The following is a 26,614-nucleotide window of genomic DNA, read 5'->3' as shown; positions in this document are numbered from 1 at the left end:
CTGGGCCCATGAGCCATGGCCGCTGAGCCTGCGCATCTGGAGCCTGTGCTCCACAACGGGAGAGGCCACAACAGTGAGAGGCCCGCGTACCGCAAAAAAAAAAAAAAGAAAAAAAAATTGCTAAAAGAAAAACCAGTCAGCCAAGAATCCTATATCTGGGAAAACTATCCTCAAGAGTGAGGAAGAAATTAAGGCATTCCCAGATAAACAAAAGCTGAGGGAGTTTGTTACCACTGGATTTGCCATGTAAAAAATGCTCAAGGGAGTCCTGCAAGGGGAAATGAAAGGACACTAGACAGTTACTTGAAGCCATAGGGAGAAATAAAGGTAAATATGTGGGTAATTATATTGTAACAATGGATTGTAACTCCACTTTTTATATTCTACATGATTTAAGAGACTAATACATCTAAAGAAAAAAATTATTAGTGCAAAAGTTACTAGCATTGTAATTTTGGTTTGTAACTCCAAATCTTGTTTTCTGCATAAATTAAGAGACCAATGCATTCAAAAGAATTATTAGTTCATGTTTTGGGGGCACACAATATTTAAAGGTATAATTTTATGATATCAGCAACTGAAAGGGGTGGGGATGGAGCTTTAAAGGAGCAGAGTTTTTCTATGTTACTGGAGTTAAGCTGCTATAAATTCAAATTAGGGTAGTATATCATTAGGATGTTAAATGTAATCCCCATGGTAATCACAAAGGAAATAGCTCTAAAATATACATGAAAGGAATTTACATGTTTCACTACAAAAAGAAAATCAACTAAATACAAAAGAAGGCAGTAGTGCAGGAATGAAGGACAAAAATGTTATAAGGTATATAGAAAACTAATAGCAAAATGATAGAAGTAAGTCTCTCCTTATCAGTAATCACTTTAACTACAAATGGATTAAATTTCCCAATCAAAACTGGGAGACTGGCAGAATGGGTAAAAACACATGATCAAAACAAAAACAAAAACAAAAACAAATAATCACACATGATCCAACTCTGTGCTGTCTATGAGAGACTCTGTTTTATTTTATTTTATTTGGCCATGCCACAGCATGCTGGATCTTAGTTCCCTGACCAGGGAGCAAACCCATGCCCCCTGCAGTGGAAGCGCAGAGTCCTAACCACTGGACTGCCAGGGAATTCCCAGAGAGACTCACTTTAGAACAAGATAAGAAGGAGGGATCTTCCTCCCAACACTCCCACCCTTTGGGGAGAGGAGTCACCTTCATATCAGTAGCTCTCTATCAAAACATAAATTCACTCTCCAATCTCCAACTTCTATCCCTTTTATATGTTCACCAAGGTTGAGGAGTTTAAGAGTGAAGAACTGGTTTTTGGCCACCTCTGAAAATTTGTATCATAACCTAGCACATGTTACATTTTATTTTAGTGCTCAGTCAAACCTTTCTTTTTAGTGTCCTGATATTGTATCTTTAAAATGAAAAAATAAAGTGGAAGATTTAAACTTTAGAGTGATGTGAATTTAAAATATACAGTTATAATTCTTATACTTTAAAAAATATTTTCTGTTTAAAAAATATGGTTCTTTTAATGTAAATTCTTCATTAGTGACCTAAAAAAAATATATATATATATGTTTGTATTATTTAGGTGATACAGAGAAACGTTTTGCTTGTGCTAGCGAAGGGTTCCCCCAAAAGAATGAAATAATCAAGTTGTATCTTTCCTCTGATGACTTGGTAAGGTCCACTAATAGCATATGCTACAACCCCTCATATTCCTTTTAAGTGCATAGGTGAAACCAGTAGCACTGTACTCTTTTCAAATACCTTCTACTATTTTCAGACTTGGGGAGGTGAAATTTGATATAAATAATCCTTTCTATCCTTTCTATTTCATTCCACTTGGATCAAGTAAAATATTTCATTTAGCCATTGAACACCCTGGGTGGTTTGCTTTTTTTTATGGTTCTGATCTGTCCATCTGAAGTTTGACAGATGTAGCCTGTTAGCAAAAGAACGTTACCTCACAAGACCTTGGGAATGAATCTTTCCCTTTTATAACAAGTACCATATTGCAGGTGTCATTTTGGGTAGGGGATTATTTGACTCCTTTGATTCAAATAATGACAAACTTTTAAAAAACACAACAAAATAAGATGTACTGTTAAGATAGTCATGCAGCAAATGCTAACAAAAACATAAATTAATAAAAATTGCACAGATTGTCTAAAAATCTATGATAAATATAACAAAATGAAGAACAACACCCCATGAGGACAAATACATTTATCCTAAAGTCTGTTTTGACTTACTTCCCGGTTCCTTCTTAATATGTTAAATGTATATTTAGTTTTTTATTTACAACTATTGTGAAGTGCAAGCCCTTTGAGTCACACGTGTCTTTCCTATTTGTGATTAAATATTATGGAAAAGGAATGGGCTCTAGAGGAAGAGAGACCTACAGAGCTGGGGTCAAATTTTGGTTCTGCCATATATGGTATGTGTGCCCTAGGACAGGTTACCTAACCTCTCTGATCCTCAGTTTTGTCCTTTTGAAAGAGAAGTATAATCTACTTTTTGGATAGTTGTGATGTGGTAGTTCTAGAAGAAGTATTAGTAGAAATAATAGCTAGCATTTATAAAGTATTTGTCAGGCATTTTTCAAAATGTTTTATGTTCATTATGACATTTAATCTTCTGTAAGATAAGTACTGTAGGGGAGTACTGAACCTCCCCTCTTAGGTTCAGTGGCTGGAGCCTGTAAAACAAACTGACAAAAGACAGATTAAGCAGGAGATAAAAATGAAGTTTGGGAATTCCCTGGCAGTCCAGTGGTTAGGACTCGGCGCTTTCACTGCCGTGACCCAGGTTGAGTCCCTGGTCTGAGAACTAAGATCCTGCAAGCCTCATGGCACAGCCAAAAAAAACCCCTAAAAAACAAAAACAACCAACCAACAAAACAAAAAAAAAGCAGAGTTTATTTACACATGCAATGCACATACCCATGGGAGAACTCAGCGATGAGTAACTCAAAGGGATCCTTAGAATTGGGAGCTTATATAATATCTTAACAAAGTGCAATAAATTGTGGAGAAGTTTAAGACAAAGGAAAAGGGTTTGGGTTTATCTTCCTGCTAAGCCCCATTAGAAAATAAGTTCCATTAGGTCAGGGATTTTTGCCTGTTTGTTTCAGTTCTGTTTCACCAGCACCTATAACACTGCCTGATTCATGCTAAGGGGTCAGTAAATATCTTTGGAATGAATATGTTTCCCCATTTTATAGATAGGGAAACTGAAATTCAGATAGGTAACTTGCCCAGAGTGATCTTAACGACTAGGAGAACTAAGTGAAATGAAGCTCTTCTTATCCATATTGGTTTTCAGGGAAATCCACCATTTGTGATTGCTACCTTTTCATATACCTTCTCAAAACTGGGAAATATTCAATAAAAATGCAGTAAAATGAGTTTTGCTTTACACATTTGCTGTTTTATTTAGACACAAAATAATGATTTTAATAAAATAGGAATTTCTACATGTGATAGCATGTGACTTTGAGTCTATGTTTGTTAAACATAATAACTCTATGACCATTTCTATGAAAGAAAAGATTATTATAGGATGAATTGAAACCTATGATGACACTAGCATAATAGGCTGATGGGTTCTGAAAGTGTACTTTTCAAAATAGATTTTTTTTCCAAGTTAAAGACTGTAATTACTAGAGATAGCAATCTTCAGCAGCATCTACTTTTCATAGGTTTCTCCTCACTTTCAAATTAATGTAAAATATGCTTCTCTCCAACAAATTGTCACTACTTGTTTTTTTTCTCTTTCCTAAAGAAAATCCAGTGTTTTTTCCAATCTGAAATTGAGCTTACTTCAAAGGAATTTCTAAGCGTGTTCACATCAGGAGGACTTGCTCCAAGCTTGGGAATTATAAATAGTACATATACGGGCATCTTTCACTTTAATTTAACTTTGGTAATTACATTTTATTTTATTCTGTGGTATGTTATTAACAAGAAGAATACTCTTCCTTTTAGTATGTGTTTTTAAAAAAAGCTAGTCCAGTAATATTACATCTGTATATGGTTTAAACCCAATAATACATTGTTATACTTTTTACTTTAAAGTCATTTTTTAAAGAAATTAAGAAAAGAAAAGAAAAAAATTCATGTGGGTTTTTTTTTTTTTACTTTTTATTCACATATTTACTATTTCCACTGCTCCTCATTATTTCTGTAGGCATAACTTGCCATCCAGTGTCGAATTTCTTCAGCATAAAGAACTTCTAGCATTTCTTACAGTGCAGGTCTGCTGGCAATTAATTCTCGGGAAGATTTTTCCCCTTGAAAATGTCTTTATTTCACCTTTTTGTGTGGGGGGTTGGTTAACAACTTCATTAAGATATAATTTACATACCATACAATTTGTCTATTAAAAGTGTACAATTAAATGGTTTTTAGTATATTCATAGAGTGCAACCATCACTACTATCTAATTTTAGAACACTTTCATCACTTCCAAAAGACAGCCCATACCCATTGACAATCACTCCACATTCTACCTTCTACTCCCCGGTCTTAAGCAACCACTAATCTACTTTCTGTCTCTGTAGATTTGCTTATTCTGAACATTTCATGTAAATGAAGTCATATAATATGCAGTCTTTTGTGACTGGCTTCTTTCAGTTAGAATAATGTTTTTAAGGTTCATCCATGTGATAGCATGTATCAGTACTTCATTTCTTTTTATTGCCAAATAATATCCCACTGTTTTGGTACCATATTTTGTTTATCCATTCATCAGTTGATGAACATTTGGGTTTTTACCACTTTCTGGTTATTATGAATAATGCTGCTACGAACTTTTGTGTACAGTTTTTGTGTGGAAATTTTGATTTTTTATTTCTCTTCTGTATATAACTAGAAAATGGAATTGTTAGGTCATAGGGTAACTCTATATTTAACTTTTTGAGGAACTGCCAGACTGTTTTCCACAGTGGTTGGACTCTTTTACATACCCATCATCAGTGTATTTGGGTTCAAATTTCCACATTCTCACCAACACTTGTTATTTTCTGTTTTTTGTTTGTTTTGTTTTGTTTTGTTATAGCCAGCCCACTGGGTGTGAAGTGATATCTCATTATATTTTGATTTGCATTTCCCTGATGATTAATGATGTTGAGCATCTTTTCATTGCTCAACAGTGTTTATTGGCCATTTGAATATCTTCTTTGTGAAGATATCTATATAGATTATTAATTGGGTTGTCTTTTTATTGTTGAGTTGTAAAAGTTCTTTATACATTCTCAATTCAAGTCCCTTATCAGACAAATGACTTGCAAATATTTTCTTCCATTCTATGGGTTGATTTTTTATTTTCATGATACTGTCTTTTGATGCACAAAAATGTTTTTTTTTTTTTTTTTTTTTTTAAACTTTATTTATTTATTTATTTATTTTGGCTGCCGTTGGGTCTTTGTTGCTGCGTGCGGGCTTTCTCTAGTTGCAGCAAGCAGGGGCTACTCTTTGTTGCGGTGCTCAGGCTTCTCATTGTGGTGGCTTCTCTTGTTGTGGAGCACGGGCTCTAGACACATGGGCTTCATTAGTTGCAGCACACAGGCTCAGTAGTTGTGGCGCACGGGCTTAGTTGCTCCGTGGCATGTGGGATCTTCCCAGACCAGGGCTGGAACCCGTGTCCCCTGCATTGGCAGGCGGATTCCCAACCACTAGTGCCACCAGGGAAGCCCACAAAAATGTTTTTGATGAAGTCTTAGGTATCTATTTTTTCTTTTGTTGCTTATTCTTTTGGTGTCATAAATAGGAAACCATTGCCTAATCCAGAGTAATGGAGATTTACCCCTATGTTTTCTTCTGAGAGGTTCATAGTTTTACCTTTTACATTTAGGTCTTTGATATATTTTGAGTTGAATTTTGTGTGTGGTGTGGGGTAGGGGGGTCCACATTCATTATTTTGTATGTGGATATCCAGCTATCCTAGCACCATCTGTTGAAAATACTATTACTGTTTCCCTACTGAATTGTTTTGGCACTTTTGCTGAAAATCAATCAACTCTAAATGTGAGGGTTTATTTCTGGATTCTCAAATCTATTGCTTTGATCTATACATCTACCCTTATTCCAGTACCATGTTGTTTTGTTACTGCTGCTTTGTAGTAAGTTTTGAAATTGAGAAGGATGAATCCTCCAACTTTGTTCTTCTTTTTCAAGATTGTTTTTGCTAGTCTCCACATAAATTTCACTAGTTTCCATATGAATTTTAGGATAAACTTGTCAATTTTACAAAAAAGCCAGCTGCAATTCTAATAGGGATTGTGTTGCATCTGTAGATCAGTTTTGGGAGTATCACCATTTTAATAATCTTCCAATCCATGAATATGGGTTGTCTTTCCATTTATTTACATTTTCTTGAATTTCTTTCAACAGTTTTTTGTAGTTTTCAGAGTATAAGTTTTGCACTTCTTTATTTTATTTTATTTTATTTTATTTTATTTTATTTTATTTTGCGGTACGCGGGCCTCTCACTGTTGTGGCCTCTCCCATTACGGAGCACAGGCTCCAGATGCACAGGCTCAGTGGCCATGGCTCATGGGCCTAGCTGCTCCGCGGCATGTGGGATCCTCTCAGACCGGGGCACGAACCCGTGTCCCCTGCATTGGCAGGCGGACTCTCAGCCATTGCGCCACCAGGGAATCCCTGCACTTCTTTTGGTAAATTTATTTCTAATATTTTATTCTTTTTGATGCTGTTGTAAAGAGAATTGCTTTCTTATTTTCATTTCCAGAGTGTTCTTTGCAAGTGTATACAAAATACAATTAATTTTTGTATATTTATCTTATATTCTGAACTTGCTGAACTCATTTATAAATTCTAGTAGTTTTTTAGTGGTCACCTTAATTTTTGAATGATTATTTTGTCAGATATAGAATTGCTGGGTGACTTCATTTGCTTTCAGCGTTTTAAATATGTCATTCTGCATTTTGAATATGTCACCTGATACCATTGTTTCTGAATGAGAAGTCAGCTATTAATTTTATTATTGTCCCCTGTATGTAATGTGTTATTTTTCTCTGGGTGCTTCTCTGGGTGCTTTCTTTTTTTAAAATAAATTTATTTATTTTATTTATTTATTTTTGGCTGCATTGGGTCTTTGTTGCTGTGTGCGGGCTTTCTCTGGTTGCAGCAAGCAGGGGCTACTCTTCGTTGCAGTGCATGGGCTTCTCACTGTGGTGGCTTCTCTTGTTGCAGAGCATGGGCTCTAGGCATGCAGGCTTCAGTAGTTGTGGCATCCAGGCTCAGTAGTTGTGGCGCATGGGCTCTAGAGCACAGGCTCAGTAGCTGTGGCACACAGGCTTAGTTGCTCCACAGCATGTGGGATCTTCCCGAACCAGGGCTTGAACCTGTGTCCCCTGCATTGGCAGGCAGATTCTTAACCACTGTGCCACTAGGGAAGCCCTAAGTTCACTTATTCTTTCTTTTGCCGTCTCCAATCTATTGAACTCATCTAGTAAATATTTTATTTCAGTTATACTTTTCAGCCTCACTATTTCCATTTGGTTTTATTGTTGTATTTTTCATTTCGGTGCTGGATTTCATATCCATTCCCTCATTAACACATTTTCCTTAAATCCGTTTACATATTCGTAATAGCTGCCTTGAAGTCTTCATCTGTATCTGAACTCATTCTGAGTCAGTTTATGGTTTATCTTCTTTTCCCTGAATATCAGTTACATGTTCTTGTTTCTTTCCATGTCTTGTCATTTTTGGGAGACAAGTGGACATTGAAGATAATAAACTGTAACAACTCTGGATTCTGCTATTTTCTTATAAGAATTTGCTGAGGTTTTTGTTGATGGTGGTCTAAAAGGCTATTAACTGCCCTGGCACAAATTGCAAAATGTCTTACCTATGGTTTCAGCAGCTGATATCCCTGCTCAGTTCTACTAACTTCCACTGCTGACTTTTTTTTTTCACATGGCCTTCTGAGGATCTCCCCTGCACTTGTGTTGCCCAAGGATATGGAAAGAGTTTATATTTAACTCTTAGATCATTATTTTTAAAGTTCCCTTGTGCCTGCGATTTTCCTCTTACATTCCTAAATTTTCTGTCAGCAGCAGGTTCTGTCCTCTGACACATCAAGACAGTAATGCTTCAGCTTTGTGCTGTCTGAGCTTGGCTGTATGATATTCCATTTTGTGGCTATATTCTTACATATAACTGATGAATACTTTAGTTATTTCCAATCTTGTACTATCACAAGCAATGATGAAAATATCCTTGAACACATTTCATTTCACACATATGTGAGTATAATGCAGGATAAATTCCCAAGAGTGAAATTGCTGGGTAAAGGACATATACATTGGATGTCTTTGTTTAATTTTAGTTTTTAAAATATAGGGTAGAATATGCCAAAATAAGTGTTGCTATTAACATTGTAAAACACTGTTTTCTGATGTCTTCTTTGTTCAAGGTCAGTGATCGAGTTTATTGGTTGATTGATATTCCCAGAGAAAACATTACAAAAAATACAGGTAAGAATTATCTGAATTCACTATTTTACACATGGGTCTGGATTGCCAAATTTACCAAATAAAAACCATTTATTATGTTAAAAAATTATGTTATTTCATGTTAATGTCTCCTGTGGTATTTGGGACATACATACTTACTAAAAACTAGTGATTTATCTGAAATTCAAATTTAACTGGGCTTCCTGTATTTTACCTGGCAGTTATATTTTAGATAGATGGCTCTGACATACATAGCATTTATACTATTCTTTAGTTAAAGTAAATTCATTTTCTAGAACTTGAAATTCATAGTATTGAGAAAGTCAGGTACCAATTAATTTTAATGAAATGGAATCATTAATTTTAAAATGTAATATGTAGTGTATTAGTTTACCATTGGGTCTACTATTAAATGCTATGTGGCAGCCTAGTTTATATACTACTGTAAATACCAAGAAGGAAAGAGCAGGAAAGTCAAATTCCAGAAGGTGTGAGTATTGAGCTAGTGGACTGAGCTAGTAGATCTTCAGGCATGAGATAGAGACCCATAGTTTAAAAATGATAAAGGGTATATTATTCTAATATGGTAGGTGCAAGAAATAGAAACCATCCAGACCACACTAAAGGAAAAAGACTAAATTTCTTTTTGTTGTGGAACCCAAAGACAAAAATGAAGCCAGATTATAAGAAGGAATTAGAAGTAAGAAATGGAGACCCATCAAGAACCCAGGGAATATTTTCACCCTGTTTCTCTTATCTGTATTTTCTGTACATCTATATTTATTTTTCCTTTTATGCAGACTAGTTTCCTAAAGCTGCCCCACTGCTGTCAAAGTTTTATGTATATTTCCTAGGGGCCAACCCAATTCCAGATTCCCAGGAGAGTATCTTCAATTGGCCTAGAATTGATCCTGCACCCACTTGTGTGCCAATCAAATGTAGCAGGTGATGAGGAATTGGGACAGTGAGATGGTGGGATCATACAGGCAAACCCCTCTAAGTATGGGAAAGTTAAAGGACGAACCAAATTGTGTGTCCTACAGAGTAAACGGCAGGGGGAAAGCAAGAATAAGGCAGAAAGGATAGAAAAGACTCTATATAAGGAAGCATCAAAGATAAAAACTGCAAAAGAAGCCCCAGTATTATAACAGCTAACATGGATTATATCACTATTTTTATCCTTTATTTATCTCAATTTTTTCAAATTAATCTATCAGAACTTTTTGTGATTTTTTTTCAAGGAATTCATCCTGAAAATTGTACTCCTTTAAAAAAAAAAGGGGGGGGGAGTACAGTCTAATGATGGATTGTTCTAGCTGCTTGCCTAATATTGACATTAGTTTGACAATCGAGGAAGTGAAGATCATTTGTTATTTTCACTTCTTCTATTTATAAAATTTAGTTTCAGAAATTCATTGATTCTAAGATCACCCAGGCAAGAACAAAGGTGATCTGAAAACTTAAATATTTTATGGCAAGAGACCAAATGATCTCTGCCTATCTTGACACAACTTCTGGATTGAGTAAAAAGAAATATATTTGAGCTTATAATGTAATAGAAGAGAATGGTCTAATGTTAGTAATATGCTAGAAATCATGAAAGAAAATCTTCAGGGGGAAGGAGACCATATTTGCTCATTCACTTTTTACTCCTTAATCATATCTTATTTGCTGCCATGCCATGAATTTGAGTATTATGTATCTGTAAAATCTTGGGAAGGGTAGTTTACACAACATCAACAGCAAAGGTAGCAAAATAATCATCATAGTAGTAGTAGAACTTGCCGGTAGCATTTACTGAATTCTTATATTTTCAGCACGACTCTAAACACTTTACCTAACTAAATTCATTTATTACTCAATATGTGTTAGTTAATATTGTTAGCTCCATTTTCGAATGATTTAACTGAGGCCTATGGAGCCATATGGAGATTTGGTGATAGCTAGAAAGTGGTGAAGGCAGTTTGAAGTTTGAACTGCCTAGAACTGTTGAAGGTAAAAAGAGTCCCTCCTTAATTTATACTTCACAATTTGTTCTTTTTTCATTTTAAAATAAGGTATAATTTACATTCAGTAAAATATACCCTTTTTAGTGCCTAGCTCTATAAGTTTTCACAGATGTATACAATTGTGTAATCATGAATCGAGATTTAGAACAATTCCATCATCCAATAAAATTACCCCACCAGTAGTCAACTCTCTGTCTCCTGAGCCCCAGGAACCACGGATCTGTTTTCTGTTCCTATTGTTTTGTTTATTCCAGAGCCATATAAATGGAATCATCAAATATGTAGTCTTTTGAGTCTGGCTACTTTCACTTAGCATAATTCATTTGAGATTCACTATGTTGTAGTTTTTTCTGTTTTCTTACTCGGTAAGAAAATTACTGGGTAAGAAAATACATCCATATATCCACTGTATGGATGTACCACAGTTTATTTTGTTGCAGGACGTTTGGATTTTTTCAGTTTTTGGTAATTATGAATAAAGCTGATATAGGCATTCTCATACAGATTCTTGTGGTGAACACACATTTTTGTTGCATTTGGCTAACACCAGATAGTAGGATTACTGTGTCATATGGTAAGTGTAAGTTTAACTGTATTAGAAATTATCAAACTATTTTCCAAAGTAGCAGTATCATTTTGCATTCTCACCACCAGGTTATCTGCATCCATGCCAGCACTTAGTATATATAAGTGTGTGTGTATGTTTGTATACATGTATACATATACATTTATACATATATGTATATTTATACAATATGTATATATGTATACTTATATATAAATATATTTTAATATGTATAAATATGTATGTATTTAATTTAGCCATTCTAATAGGTGTAGAGTGATATTTAATTATGGTTTTAATTTGCATTTCCCTAATAACTAATGACAATGAACAACCTTTTTTGTGCTTATTTGCCATTTGGTGAATTATCTATTCAAATCTTTTGCAAGTTCATTGTACGTTCTGGATACAACTCCTTTATCAGATATATGATTTATAAATATTTTCTCCCAGTCTATGGCTTGTATTTTTAATCTCTTAAGAATGTCCTTTGTAGATTAGAGTTTTTAATTTTGACGAAGTCTAATTTATCAGTTTTTTATTTTATGGATTGTACTTTTGGCATCATACCTAAGAAATCTTTGCCTAACCACAAAAAAGTTCTCCTATATTTACTTCTAGAAATTTATGGTTCTAAGTTTTGTATTTAGACCTATGATGGAATTTAAGTTAGTTTTTGTACATTATATGGACTGAGGGTAATTTGGGGGAAATATGGATATGTAATTATTCCACCACCTTTGTTGTAAAAGCTATTTTGTGTCCACTGAGTTGCTATTCCTGGACTCTCTATCCTTTACCAATGTCACACTTGATTACTTTAGCTTTATAAATAATAAGCTTATAATGAGTAAATTAACCCTTCAACTTTGATCTTCTTTTTCTTTTGTTCTTTTAGTTCTTTTGTCTCTCCATGTAAATTTTACAATCCATTTGCTTAGTTCTACAAAAAATTCTGCTGTGATTTTTTTATCTCAATTAGAATTGCATTGAATCTATAGATTAGTTTAGGGGGAACTGACATCTTAACAACATTGAGTCTTCCAATCCATGGACACTGTATATCTCTCCATTTATTTACATCTCCTCTGATTTATTTCATCAGGGTTTTGTCGTTTTCAGCATAGAGATCTTGCATATACTTTAAGAAATTTATATCTAAGTATTTCATGGGTTTGGTGTTACTTTAAATGGTTATTTTTAATACTTTAATTTCCAGTTGTTCATTAATAATATGTAAATATGTAATTGATTTTTGTAGATTGACCTTATATCTTGCAGCTTTGTTAAATTCACTTATTAGTTCTAGTAGTCTTTTGTATATTCTTTGGTATTTTCTACATGGGTAAACATCCATCTAGAAATAGAGATAATTTTATATATTTCTTCCATTCTAATATGATTCATTTTATTTATTTATATATGTATTTACTTACATACTTACTTGTTTATCTTTGCCTTATTGTGCTGGTGGGATCTCCAGTACAGTGTTGAATAGGAATGGTGAGAGAGGACATCTCTGCTTTGTTTCCAACTTTAGGGAGAGAATATTCAGCCTTTCCTCATTAAGTATGATGTTATCTGTAAGTATTTTGCAGATGCCCTTTATCAGGTTAAGGAAGTTCCCTTCTATTCCTAGTTTGCTGAGTTCAAGAGTTGGTGTTGAATTCTGTTAAATGCTCTTTCTGATTATAAGGATTATAAGGATTTTCTTCTTTCATCCCATGATATGAAGAATTCCATTGATTCGTTTTTTGAATTCTCAACCAGCCTTGCAAATCCTAGGATAAACAACTCTTAGTTACAATGCATTATCCTTTTTGTGTATTGCTGGACTCATTTGGCTAGTGGGTTCTTGGGGTTATCAGTCTGGAGTTTTATTTTCTTGTAATACCTTTATCTCGTTTCGGTATCTGGTAATGCTGTCTTTATCAAATGAGTTGCTTAGTTGCTGCTGCTGATGAACGCTGGGGGCGGTGCTCAGTTTTAAGCTGAAAAACAAGGGCGCACAGGGCTTTGGGCAGGAGTTGAGGGAGCCCAGCACAGGTGATACCAGACTTGAGTTCATACTGAGCTTAAGAAACTTTAGAATCTTCATCGCCCTGGGGAACCTTCCATGAGCCCCACAGGATCCTGCTGTTGGCTCTTGAGCCCCAGATATGGAACCCGGAAGACACGCGCTCAGACACCAAGTCTCCATTCCTCTGTTCCCTATGAGTTCAAGAGTGTTTTTGACGGGAAAGCCAAGCCAGTGACCTTATCAGAAAACCCAGGCTCGTCGTGGGTGGGAAAACATTTGCCAAGATGCACATGGTTTTCCAGCCACATCACTGTTTTCCTTTCAAAGGTATTTCCACTTTGATTTCTGAACTGAAATGCTGTCTATAAGGAGTATCAGGAGGGCTTGTGTAAGGGGCTGATAACACTGCATTCTCCATAGACAAAAGGACTTATCTAGATCGTTTTTATCGTATTGGAATCCGTCTTCCAACAAGCTTTTACTAGAAAGTTGTTTCTATTTCTTGATTTTCTTTTAAATAATCATCTTTTGGTCTGAATTACACAGATTTTTAAAAATCGTTTTTATCCAGGAATCTGAGCAGAAAATTTAGCTTCGGAGTTTCATGGTAGCCTCTTTATTGGACAGTGTTTATAAGTAAGGAGCAAGTTCATTGTTTCTGGGTCTGACAGCAGTGTTGGGACCAGCAAGGTGCCCTTTGTCTACATTCCTCCCTGGTGGGATCCGGCTCTGCTTGCCAGGTGGGGTCGTCTTCAGGACTTTAAGAGTGAAGTATTGCTGATTCCCACGGAAAACAGTTGGCAGATGCAGACAGGTGTTATGAGAAATTTTGCCTTGCCTTGAAGCCCTCTGTTAAATAAAGGAAATTTGGGGGCTATTAGCTGTACAATTGCTAGAATGAAAGTGACTTATGTGGTGATATTGGGACTGAGTTCTAAAAGCTTGGGTTTCTGGGTCTGTTTTTTAAGTGGGTGAATTCAAGGTGGAAAAACAATGAGCCTCATTCTAGGAAATACGGCGTTTTGCACAGAAGCTTCTTTCAAAGGGAGTCCTGGTTTAACTGCCAAAATGAAACGAAGGTGGGCGCTGCCCAGAATCTCACAGGTGTTTGATTGCTTGTGGTTTTTGAAATCCTGACTGGTAGGTAAACCTGGTCAGAGGACAAAGTAAGTATGTAGGCTTTTAGATCTAAATTGCATTGAAATAAAGCTCATTTCTAAAAAGGGAAATACATAAATATGAGTTGAGAAGAGTTCCCTCCTACATTATGGAAGAACTTTTGTAGAATTGGTATCATTTTTTTCACTAAATATTTGGTGGGATTCACCAGTGGAGTTTTCTTTGTGGGAAGGATTTTAACTACAAATTCAATTTCCTTAATAGATATGGGAATATTCAAGTTTTCTGTTTTTTCTGAAGTGAGTTTCAGCAGTTTGTATCTTTCAAGGAACTTGTCCATTTCATCTAAATTGTTGAATTTGTAACTTAGGTGTTTTTGTGATATTCTTTTATTAATCTTAAAGGGTCTATAGTGATGTGCCCTATTTCATCTTATTGATATTTGCATCTTTATTTCCTTCTTGATTCATCTGGCGGAAGTTCATCAACATTATTGATCCTTTCAAAGAAGCACCTTTAGATTTCATTGATTGTGATTATTGTTTTTCTGTTCTTCAGTTCATTGATTTCACTGTTTCATCCTTCTACTTCCTTTGGGATTCATTTGCTCCTTTTTTTCTAGTTTCTTTAGTTGGGGACCTTTAGATCAGGGGGTGGCAAACTACAGTTTGCAGACCAAATTTGGTCTGCTGCCTGTTTTTGTAAATAAGTTTTATTGGAACACAGCTGTGCTCATTTATTTATGTTTCCTGTAGCTGCTGTTGGCTACCATGGCAGAGTTGAAGTGTTGAGACAGAGACCATATGGCCCACAAAACCCCAAATATTTACTATTTGACACTTTATAAGGCCAGTACTATCTTTTAATCCCTGCTTCAGATAATTGATTTGAGATCTTTCTTTTTTAATATAAATATTTTACTACTATATATTTCTCTTTAGCTCTGCTTTATCTGCATCTCATAAATTTTTATGTTTTCATTTTCTTTCAAAATATTTTCTAATTCCCCATGCCACTTTCTCTTTGACCTGTAGTTATTTAGAAATGTGTTGTAAAATGTCCATATATCTGGGGATTTTCCAGATATCTTTCTGTTACTGATTTTTCTAGATTAATTCTATTATGTTCTGAGAACATATTTTATATGATCATTTGTTAAGACGGTTTTTATGCCCTATTTGGTGAATCTTCCCTGTGCACTTGAAAAACACTTACTTTGCTGTTTTTCACTGGAGTGCTCTATAAGTGTTGATTGGGTCAGCTGGTTGATAGTGTTATTCAGCTTTTCTATATCCTCACTCATTACTCAGTTACTTAGAGAGGAGTGTTGAAATATTCAACTCTAATTGTTGATTTGTTTATTTCTCCTTTTAGTTTTATTAGGTTTTTGTTTGTTTGTTTGTTTTGGCCATGCTGCATGGCTTGTGGGATCTCATTTCCCCGACCAGGTATTGAGCCTGGGCCACTGCAGTGAAAGCCCGGAATTCTAACCACTAGACTGCCAGGGAAATCCCCAGTTTTATCAGCTTTTGATTCATGTATTTGGAAGCTCTGTTAGGCGTGTGCACATTTAGGGCTGTCATACCTTTTCAGTGAATTGATCCCTTTATCATATGTATTTTTCCTCTTTATTCTTGATATTACCTTGATCTGAAGTCTCCTTTTTCAGATACTGATATAGCCATTACACTTTTCTTTTGATTAGTGTTTGCATAAGATATATTTTTTCTTTCTTTTACCTTTTTTCCCCAAGACAACTTTTAGAACACATTAAGCAACAGAATAGAAGTACACAAGTGAAATTTAAAGTAAAATCAGTACATCAATGAGTGCGATCTAACACAAAAGTATAGATGCCTCACAATGGTGGAGGAAGGCACAAATCTAAACCAGAGATTGGAGGAGAGATGCATATAAGGGAGGAAGGACCTTGGCATACTGACTTATCAAGGTAGATTCAACTGATGTCTTTAACTTCCAAATACCTTGGGCCCTAATTGGTAGTCTGAGATAAGCATGATACTTGGTCACAAAGAGCAACAGTAGGTATCTGCTGTGTCTGGAAAGGGGAAGAAGTTCAGAATCCTGAAGAGACTGTGGACACTCAACTCTGTAATAATGAGGTGGAGGGTATGAGGCTACAAGAACCATAGGGAGACTGCGCTCTTCTATGTCAGGCACTAACCACACTGCAGCAAGGTACAATGAAAAATTACTCAAGTTACTAGTTTAATGGAAGAACAGGAGTAGCTATAGGAAGGACTCCATGGAAAATGTCCAGCTGATATAGAGAAAATAAACATTCGATCAGTGGAATAACTATGGTGCTATTTTTCAGAATAGGTACCATCACCTTAGTCACTGATCTAATGGATGTGTCTTCTTAACCCAAAAGGTTTTAACAGCCAGATAGCCCTCTTTTCTGTAACTCTTGGTGCAGTTCTATTGTTGTTCTCACTGAGTTGTTAAATAGCATATGAAACAGATATGAGGTCACATAAACTACCTGAATAGGTTTGCCTGGAGCTTTGGTATTGACCTCTTCAACTTCCAGCTCTGGGTCTACCACTTGACACAGTTCACACAGTCTCTTGGCTGCTTCATATACATCTTTCACTGTATGAGCCACATTACAGGTAGGATTAATATTTCCTGTGTGTTTAGGATGAGCAGGATTAGTATCACCACCAAACAGAAGTGTGTGCCAGTTAATATGCATGTGGAAAGAGATACAGTTGGTATAAAACCAATCCAGAAAATATTGGCTATTACTGCTGATGAAACCCATACTTTCCCTTATATTCGATCACTCCATGTACCATTATAGGAACCACATTGTTGTTTCTATTTGTGATTTTTATCAAGACTTGTAGAAAGTTATACAAGACCTGTGGATTCTCAGGGCTCTTATTTTCATATTTCAGAAGTTCAAGAAAGCTATGCCTATACCAACTTTGAATCAGTCACACTGAAGGCCAGTTGTTACCCATCAGAAGATTGACTTCTCTCATTGTATTGGCCAGTTGTGCAGGAAGCTCCTTTTTGTAGAAACATATAGGATATTTTCTCACACCATTATCTTTCCCCCAATCCAGGAATTGCTTAATAAAGAGCAGTGACAGCATGAAGCATAAATAGCACTTGATCTACTTGTTTAGCTGTTTAAGCAGCCACTAGAAGAGCCATATCCCCTCCAGGGTGGTGCACAGATCCACCTAGAGGCCTGGATGGACATGAGGGCTTGTGCAGCTGAGCTCTTCGGGTCAGGCATGTTCTTCGTGAGCACACCCTGGTTTCAGCTTCGACTTATGGGTACAACTGCTGCAGCACCCAGGCTGAGTTCATCACCTTGGCTTCCCCAGGCCAACCCATTCTTTAACTTTTAACTCAGTTATGCTTTTGTATTTAAAGTGGGTTTCTTAGAGTTAGCATATCTTTCAGTCTTGATTTTCACATCTAATCTGGAAATCTGTCTTTTAATTAGTATTTTTAGGCCACTTACATTTAATGCAATTTTTAGTATGGTTGTACTGAAATCTAGCATTAGGGTTTTTTCTATTCTATCTCTTCTGTTTTACTTTTCTTTTTCTTTCTTCATCCATATTAATTATTTTTTATGATTCTGTTTTGTCTCAACTATTGGTTCATTATTCTTTAAAGAAATTTTTTGGTGTTTGCCCTAGGGTTTATACTATTTATTTTATTTTATTTATTTTTGGCCATGCCACGCAGTTTGTGGGATCTTAGTTCCCTGACCAGGGATTGAACCTGTGCCCTGGGCAGTGAAAGCACAGAGTCCTAACCACTGGACCACCAGGGAATTCCTGATATACTAAATATTTTAATTAATCATGGTCTACTTTCAAAAAATATTATACCACTTCACCTGAAGTGTCACAATTTGCTTCTTACCAAGCTACAAGAGCTCTAGAGAAAAATTATGATCTAAAATACTATTGTCTGCGTTCATTGCTGTGTTGGTAAGATCACTTCATAATTCTTTTTTCCTTATATTATCATCAAAATGTTTGCTGGGAAAACATATATAAATGCAATCAAAATGATTAGGAAATAAAAGGTAATTGTGGTTGGTAATGTTCATATAGTATTAAATTTCACCAACATGACATAGAAAAAAATAGCTGATTGTTTGCCTTTTGTTTTCAAACAGATATTGCAGCTGTAGAAGAATGGTTAGTAAGGATCACTTTGCAACATGGATTAAATATTTATACTACTGAAGGAACACTATTGGATAGTGTTCGAGGTAAATGCCAGTAGATAAAAGTGAAGTGAAAATTTGTAATATTCTTTCAAGAAACCTTGTAAGCTATGATATGCCAGACTCTGTGCTAAGTGCTAGAGATAGATAAATAAGTGATGATCATGACTCTTGAAGGGCTTACAATCTGATGAGGCAAAGAATTAAATACACATGGGTAATTGTTAATAGAGCTCTGTAAAGAGTGCTATAGAAATAAGGAAATACATGTTTTCTATAGCCATATTGGGGGGTCATCATAAACAATGGCTTTATAGAGTTAGTTTTTGCATCTTCTATAAAGATGTTATAGAAGATATTGTTTACTGCATCACAGTCTACTTTATGAGGACCATCAAGCAAAAAGTTTTGCTCAGTCTTAGTAAGAACATTTGTATTTCTTCATAAAAAAATTGTTTTTTTTAAGGTTATGGGCACTGAGGAATATAACTGACTAGGCTTTTCTTTTTCAATTGTCTGATCTATAGCCCAATTTTGGGGTCAACCATAGTACATAGAAAAAAACCTCCATCGTGGAGGTTGTATTTATTCTCATTTTCCTCAACTTCCCTTATTACTTTTATTCTTTTGCACCCACTTTGATATGGTGCTATCTAGAAGCCAGAGTAAAAATAAATATTTCATCTTATGGAAAGAAACACCTGGGTAGCTTTAAGAAAATAATGATGATCCAGGGCCAAAATGATGAAGTAGGACGACCTGAGCTCACCTCCTTCCATAGGCACACCAAAATTACAACTATTTACAGAGCAACTATCTATGAGAATGACCAGAAGACTAGCAAAAAAGATTTCCCACAGCTAAGCAAATAAAGAAGGAACCAAAATATGATGAGTGGGAGGGGTAGAGACTGTACAGTCTATCTTGGCTGTATAGTCAAGACCAACATCCCCAGGTTGGCAACCCACAAATGAGAGGATAATCACACTTGCAGAGGTCCTCCCTAAGGAGCAAGGGGTCCAAACCTCACATTAGGCGCCCTAGACCAGGGGTCCTGCACTGGGAAGACAAGCCCCCAGAACATCTGGCTTTGATAGCTAGTGGGGCTTGTGTGTGGGAGAGCCAGAGAGCTGTGAGAAACAGAGACTCTGCTCTGAAAGGGCACACACCAAATCTCACATGCTCTGAGTCTCAGTGCAGAGGCAGTAATTTGAAAAGAGTCTGGGTCAGACTCACTTAAGAGATCATCAACTTAAAATAATCATGTATATTATTATGTAAATAATCATGTACGTAGGTTGTTATATATGAACCTGATGGAACCCACAAACCAAAAACCTATGATGGATAAACAAAAAAGAGAAATGAATCCAAACATAATACTAAAGATAGTCATCAGGCACAAGGGAAGAGAGCAAAAGAAGAAGAGAGGAAGAGTAAAAAGAAAAAAAACAAAACTAGAAAACAATGAACAAAATGGTAATAAGTATATACATATCAATAATTTTGCTTTAAATGCAAATGGACTAAATGCTCCAATAAAAACATAGTGGCTGAATGGATTAAAAAAAAAACCACGAGAATTCACATTGTTAAAATGACCATACTGCCCAAAGCAATATACAGATTCAATGCAATCACTGTCAAAATACTAATGGTGTGGGGGAACTTCAAGACAGAGGAGGAGTAAGATATGGAGATCACCTTCCTCCCTACAAATACATCAAAAATACATCTACATGTGGAACAACTCCTACAGAACATCTACTGAACACTGGCAGAAGACCTCAGACTCCCCAAAAGGCAATAAACTCCCCACGTACCTGAGTAGGGCAGAAAAAAAAAGGAAAAACAGAGACAAAAGAATAAGAATGACACTTGCACCTCTGGGAGGGAGCTGTGAAGGAGGAAAAGTTTCCACACACTAGGAAGCCCCTTCACTGGCAGAGACAGGGGATGGGCAGTGGGGAAGCTTCGGAGCCACGGAGGAGAGTACAGCAACAGGGGTGCAGAGGGCAAAGCAGAGAGATTCCCACATAGAGGCTTGGTGCTGACCAGCACTCACCAGCCCGAGAGGCTTGTCTGCTCACCCGCTGGGGCAGGTGGGGGCTGAGAGCTGAGGCTCGGGCTTCGGAGGTCAGATCCCAGGGAGAGGACTGGGGCTGGCTGAGTGAACACAGCTTGAAGGGGGTTAGTGTGCCACAGCTAGCTGACGGGGAGTCTGGGAAAAACTCTGGACCTGTCCAAGAGACAAGAGACCATTGTTTCAGGGTGCATGAGGAGAGGGGATTCAGAGCACCGCCTAAACGAGCTCCAGAGACGGGCACGAGCTGTGACTATCAGTGCAGACACCAGAGACGGGCATGAGATGCTAAGGCTGCTGCTGCAGCCACCAAGAAGCCTGTGTACAAGCACATGTCACTATCCATACCTCCCCTCCCAGGAGCCTGTGCAGCCCATCACTGCCAGGGTCCCGTGTTCCAGGGACAACTTCCCTGGGAGAACGCACGGCACGCCTCAGGCTGTTACAATGTCATGCCAGCCTCTCCCACCACAGGGTTGCCCCACGTTCCATACCTCTCCCTCCCCCAAGCCTGAGTGGGCCGAGCCCCCTAATCAGCTGCTATTTTAACCCTGTCCTATCTGGGTGGGGAACAGATGCCCGCAGACGACCTACAGGCAGAGGCGGGGCCAAATCCAAAGCTGAACCCTGGGAGTTGTGCGAACAAAGAAGACAAAAGGAAATTTCTCCCAGCAGCCACAGGAGCAGCACATTAAATCTCCACAACTTCATATACCCTGCATCTGTGGAATACCTGAATAGACAACGAATCATCCCAAAATTGAGGCAGTGGACTTTGGGAGAAACTGTAGACTTGGGGTTTGCTTTCTTCATCTAATTTGTTTCTGGCTTTATGTTTAAATTAGTTTAGTATTTAGAGCTTATTATCATTGGTAGATTTGTGCATTGATTTGGTTGCTCTCTTCCTTTTATATGTATATATATATATTTTTTTCCTTTTTCTCTTTTTCTGAGTGTGGATGTGTATGCTTCTTTGTGTGACTTTTGTCCGTATAGCTTTGCTTTTACCATTTCTCCGAGGGTTCTCTGTTTTTTGTTGTTGTTGTTGTTTGTTTGTTTTTGTATAGTTTTTAGCACTTGTTATCACTGGTGGATTAGTTTTTTGGTTTGGTTGCTCTCTCTTTCTTTTTTTTATTACTTTTTAATTTTTTTACTTTTAACAATATTTTTTATCCTAATAACTTCATTTTATTTTTCTTTCTTTCTGTCTGTCTCTTTTTTTTCTACCTTTTCTTCTGTGCCATGTGGCTGACAGGGTCTTGGTCCTCCGGCTGGGTGTCAGGCCTGAGTCTCTTAGGTGGGAGAGCCGAGTTCAGGACATTGGTACACCAGAGACCTTGCAGCCCCACAATATCAAACAGCTAAAGCTCTCCCAGAGATTTCCATCTCAATGCTAAGACCCAGCTCTACTCAATAACCAGCAAGCTACAGTGCTGGACACCCTATGGCAAACAACTAGCAACACAGGAACACAACTTCACCCATTAGCATAGAGGCTGCCTAAAATCATAATAAGTTCACAGACACCCCAAATCGCATCACTGGACTTGGTCCTGCCCACCAGAAAGACAAGATCCAACCTCATCCACCAGAATACAGGCACCAGTCCCCTCCTTGAGAAAGCCTATACAACCACTGAACCAACCTTACCCACCGGGGGCAGACACCAAAAACAACAGGAACTACAAACCTGCAGCCTGCGAAAAGGAGACCCCAAATACAGTAAGTTAAGCAAAATGAGAAGAGAGAGAAAGACACAGCAAATGAAGGAGCAAGGTAAAAACCCACCAGACCAAACAAATGAAGAGGAAATAGTCTACCTGAAAAAGAATTCAGAGTAATGATAATAAAGATGATCCAAATTCTTGGAAATAGAATGGAGAAAATACAAGAGATGTTTAACAAGGACCTAGAAGAACTAAAGAGCAAACAAACAATGATGAACAACAGAATAACTGAAATTTAAAATTCTCTAGAAGGAATCAATAGCAGAATAACTGAGACAGAAGAATGGATAAGTGACCTGGAAGATAAAATAGTGGAAATAACTACCACAGAGCAGTATAAAGAAAAAAGAATGAAACGAATTGAGGACAGTCTCAGAGACCTCTAGGACAACATTGAGTGTGCCAACATTTGAATTATAGGGGTCCCAGAAGAAGAGAAAAAAAAGGGACTGAGAAAATATTTGAAGAGATTATAGTTGAGAACTTCCCTAATATGGGAAAGGAAATAGTCAATCAAGTCCAGGAAGCACAGAGAATCCCATATAGGATAAATCCAAGGAGAAACACTCCAAGACACATATTAATCAAACTATCGAAAATTAAATACAAAGAAAAAATATTAAAAGCAGCAAGGGAAAACCAACAAATAACATACAAGAGAATCCCCATAACGTTAACAGCTGATCTTTCAGCAGAAATGCTGCAAGTCAAAAGGGAGTGGCAGGACATATTTAAAGTGATGAAAGGGAAAAGCCTACAACTAAGATTACTCTACCCAGCAAGGTACTCCTTCAGATTAGACAGAGAAATTAAAACCTTTACAGACAAGCAAAAGCTAAGAATTCAGCATCACCAAACCAGCTTTACAACACATGCTAAAGGAACTTCTCTAGGCAGGAAACACAAGAAAAGGAAAAGACCTACAATGACAAACCCAAAACAATTAAGAAAATGGTAATAAGAACATACATATCGATAACTACCTTAAATGTAAATGGATTAAATGCTCCAACCAAAAGATGTAGACTGGCTGAATGCATACAAAAACAAGATGCATATATATGCTGTCTACAAGAGACCCACTTCAGACCTAGGGACACATACAGACTGAAAGTGAGGGGATAGAAAAAGATATTCCATGCAAATGGAAATCAAAAGAAAAACAGAGTAGCAATTCTCATATCAGACAAAATAGACTTTAAAACAAAGACTATTACAAGAGACAAAGAAGGACACTACATAATGATCAAGAGATCAATCCAAGAAAAAGATATAACAATTGTCAATATTTATGCACCCAACATAGGAGCACCTCAATAAATAAGGCAAATGCTGACAGCCATAAAAGGGGAAATGATAGGAATACAATCATAGAAGGGGACATTAACACCCCACTTTCACCAATGGACAGATCATCCAAAATGAAAATAAATAAGGAAACACAAGCTTTAAATGATACATTAAAAAAGATGGACTTAATTGATATTTGTAGGACATTCTATCCAAAAACAATAGAATACACTTTCTTCTCAAGTGCTCATAGAACATTCTCCAGGATAGATTATATCTTGGGTCAAAAATCAGGCCTTGGTAAATTTAAGAAAATTGAAACCATATCAAGTATCTTTTCTGACCACAACACTATGAGAATAGATATCAATTACAGGAAAAAATCTATAAAAAATACAAACACGTGTAGGCTAAACAGTACACTACTAAATAACCAAGAGATCACTGAAGAAATCAAAGAGGAAATAAAAAAATACCTAGAAACAAATGACAATGACAACCGAAAACCTATGGGAGGCAGCAAAAGCAGTTCTAAGAGGGAAGTTTAGAGCAATACAATCCTACCTCAAGAAACAGGGAAAATCTTAAATAAGCAACCTAACCTTACATCTACAGCAATTAGAGAAAGAACAAAAAAAAAACCCCAAAGTTAGCAAGAGGAAAGAAATCATAAAGATCAGATCAGAAATAAATGAAAAAGAAATGAAGGAAATGATAGCAAAGATCAATAAAACTAAAATCTGGTTCTTTGAGAAGTTAAACAAAATTCATAAACCATTAGCCAGACTCATCAAGAAAAAACAGAAGACTGAAATCAACAGAATTAGAAATGAAAAAGGAGAAGTAACAACTGACACTGCAGAAATACAAAGGATCATAAGAGATTACTACAAGCAACTATTTGCTAATAAAATGGACAACCTGGAAGAAATGGACAAATTCTCAGAAAACCACAACCTTCTGAGACTGAACCTGGAAGAAATAGAAAATATGAACAGACCAATCACAATCACTGAAATTGAAACTGTGATTAAAAATCTTCCAACAAACAAAAACCCAGGACCAGATGGATTCACAGGTGAATTCTATCAAACATTTAGAGAAGAGCTAACACCTATACTTCTCAAACTCTTCCAAAATATAGCAGAGGAAGGAACACTCCCAAACTCATTCTACGAGGCCACCATCACCCTGATACCAAAACCAGACAAAGATATCACAAAAAAAAGAAAACTACAGGCCAATATCACTGATGAATATAGATGCAAAAATCCTCAACAAAATGCTAGCAAACAGAATCCAACAACACATTAAAAGGATCATACACCATGATCAAGTGGGGTTTATCCCCGGAATGCAAGGATTCTTCAGTATATGCAAATCAATCAATGTGGTATACCATATTAACAAACTGAAGGATAAAAACCATATGACTATCTCAATAGGTGCAGAAAAAGCTTTTGACAAAATTCAACACCCATTTATGATAAAAGCCCTCCAGAATGTAAGCATAGAGGGAACTTATCTCAACATAATAAAGGCCATATATGACAAACCCACAGCCAACATTGTCCTCAATGGTGAACAACTGAAACCATTTCCACTAAGATCAGGAACAAGACAAGGTTGCCTACTCTCACCACTCTTATTCAACACAGTTTTGGAAGTTTTAGCCACAGCAATCAGAGAAGAAAAAGAAATAAAAGGCATCCAGATCAGAAAAGAAGAAGCAAAACTGTCACTGTTTGCAGATGACATGATACTATACATGGAGAATCCTAAAGATGCTACCAGAAAACTACTAGAGCTAATCAGTGATTTTTGTAGAGTAGCAGGATACAAAATTAATGCACAGAAATCTCTTGCATTCCTATACAATAATGATGAAAAATCTGTAAGAGAAATTAAGGAAACACTCCCATTTACCACTGCAACAAAAAGAATAAAATATCTAGGAATAAACCTACCTAGGGAGAAAAAAAGACCTGTATGCAGAAAACCATAAGACACTGATGAAAGAAAGTAAAGGTGATACAAACAGATGGAGAGATATACCATGTTCTTGGATTGGAAGAATCAACACTGTGAAAATGACTATACTACCCAAAGCAATCTACAGATTCAATGCAATCCCTATCAAACTACCAATGGCATTTTCCACAGAACTAGAACAAAAATTTGCACAATTTGTATGGAAACACAAAAGACTCCGAATAGCCAAAGCAACCTTGAGAAAGAAAGACAGAGCTGGAGGATTGTGGCTCCCTGACTTCAGACTATACTACAAATCTAGAGTAATCAAGACAGTATGGTACTGGCATGAAACAGAAATATAGATCAATGGAACAAGATAGAAAGCCCAGAGATAAACCCACCCACCTAAAGTCACCTTATTTTTGATAAAGGAGGCAAGAATATACAATGGAGAAAAGCCAGTCTCTTCAATAAGTGGTGCTGGGAAAATTGTACAGCTACATGTAAAACAATGAAATTAGAACACTCCCTAACACCATGCACAAAAATAAACTCAAAATTGATTAAAGACCTAAATGTAAGGCCAGACACTATAAAACTCTTCAAGGAAAACATAGGCAGAACACTATGACGTAAATCACAGCAAGGTCCTTTTTGACCCACCTCCTAGAGGTATGAAAATAAAAACAAAAATAAATGGGATCTAATGAAACTTAAAATCTTTTGCGCAGCAAAAGAAACCATAAACAAGATGAAAAGACAACCCTCAGAATGGGGGAAAATATTTGCAAACGAAGCAATGACCAAAGGATTAAACTCCAAAATATACAAGCAGCTAATACAGCTCAATATCAAAAAAAAAAAAAAAAAAAAACACAACCCAATCCAAAAATGGGCAGAAGACCTAAATCGACATTTCTCCAACGAAGATATACAGATTGCCAACAAACACATGAAAGGATGCTCAATATCACTAATCATTAGAGAAATGAAAACTACAGTGAGGTATCACCTCACACCAGTCAGAATGGCCATCATCAAAAAATCTACAAACGATAAATGCTGGAGAGGATGTGGAGAAAAGGGAACCCTCTTGCACTGT

At 36.5% G+C, this 26,614-nt stretch overlaps 1 protein-coding gene across 1 annotated transcript in view; it reads left to right on the top strand.

Moving 5' to 3' along the window:
• Positions 1-26,614, top strand: part of CATSPERB (cation channel sperm associated auxiliary subunit beta) — a gene marked incomplete at both ends in the record, with an annotated part of 130,255 nt that overhangs the window by 9,392 nt on the left and 94,249 nt on the right. Inside the window, 4 exons of the mRNA XM_079699198.1 lie at positions 1,613-1,701; positions 3,808-3,948; positions 8,464-8,524; positions 18,388-18,483. Of these exons, the coding sequence (XP_079555324.1) occupies positions 1,613-1,701; positions 3,808-3,948; positions 8,464-8,524; positions 18,388-18,483 (387 nt within the window). The remainder of the gene's footprint in view (positions 1-1,612; positions 1,702-3,807; positions 3,949-8,463; positions 8,525-18,387; positions 18,484-26,614) is intronic.

The sequence above is a fragment of the Hyperoodon ampullatus genome, assembly GCF_949752795.1.
Source record: "Hyperoodon ampullatus genome assembly, chromosome: 3".
NCBI classification, from domain to species: Eukaryota; Metazoa; Chordata; class Mammalia; order Artiodactyla; family Ziphiidae; genus Hyperoodon; species Hyperoodon ampullatus.
This window is presented reverse-complemented; position numbering and strand designations above follow the sequence as displayed.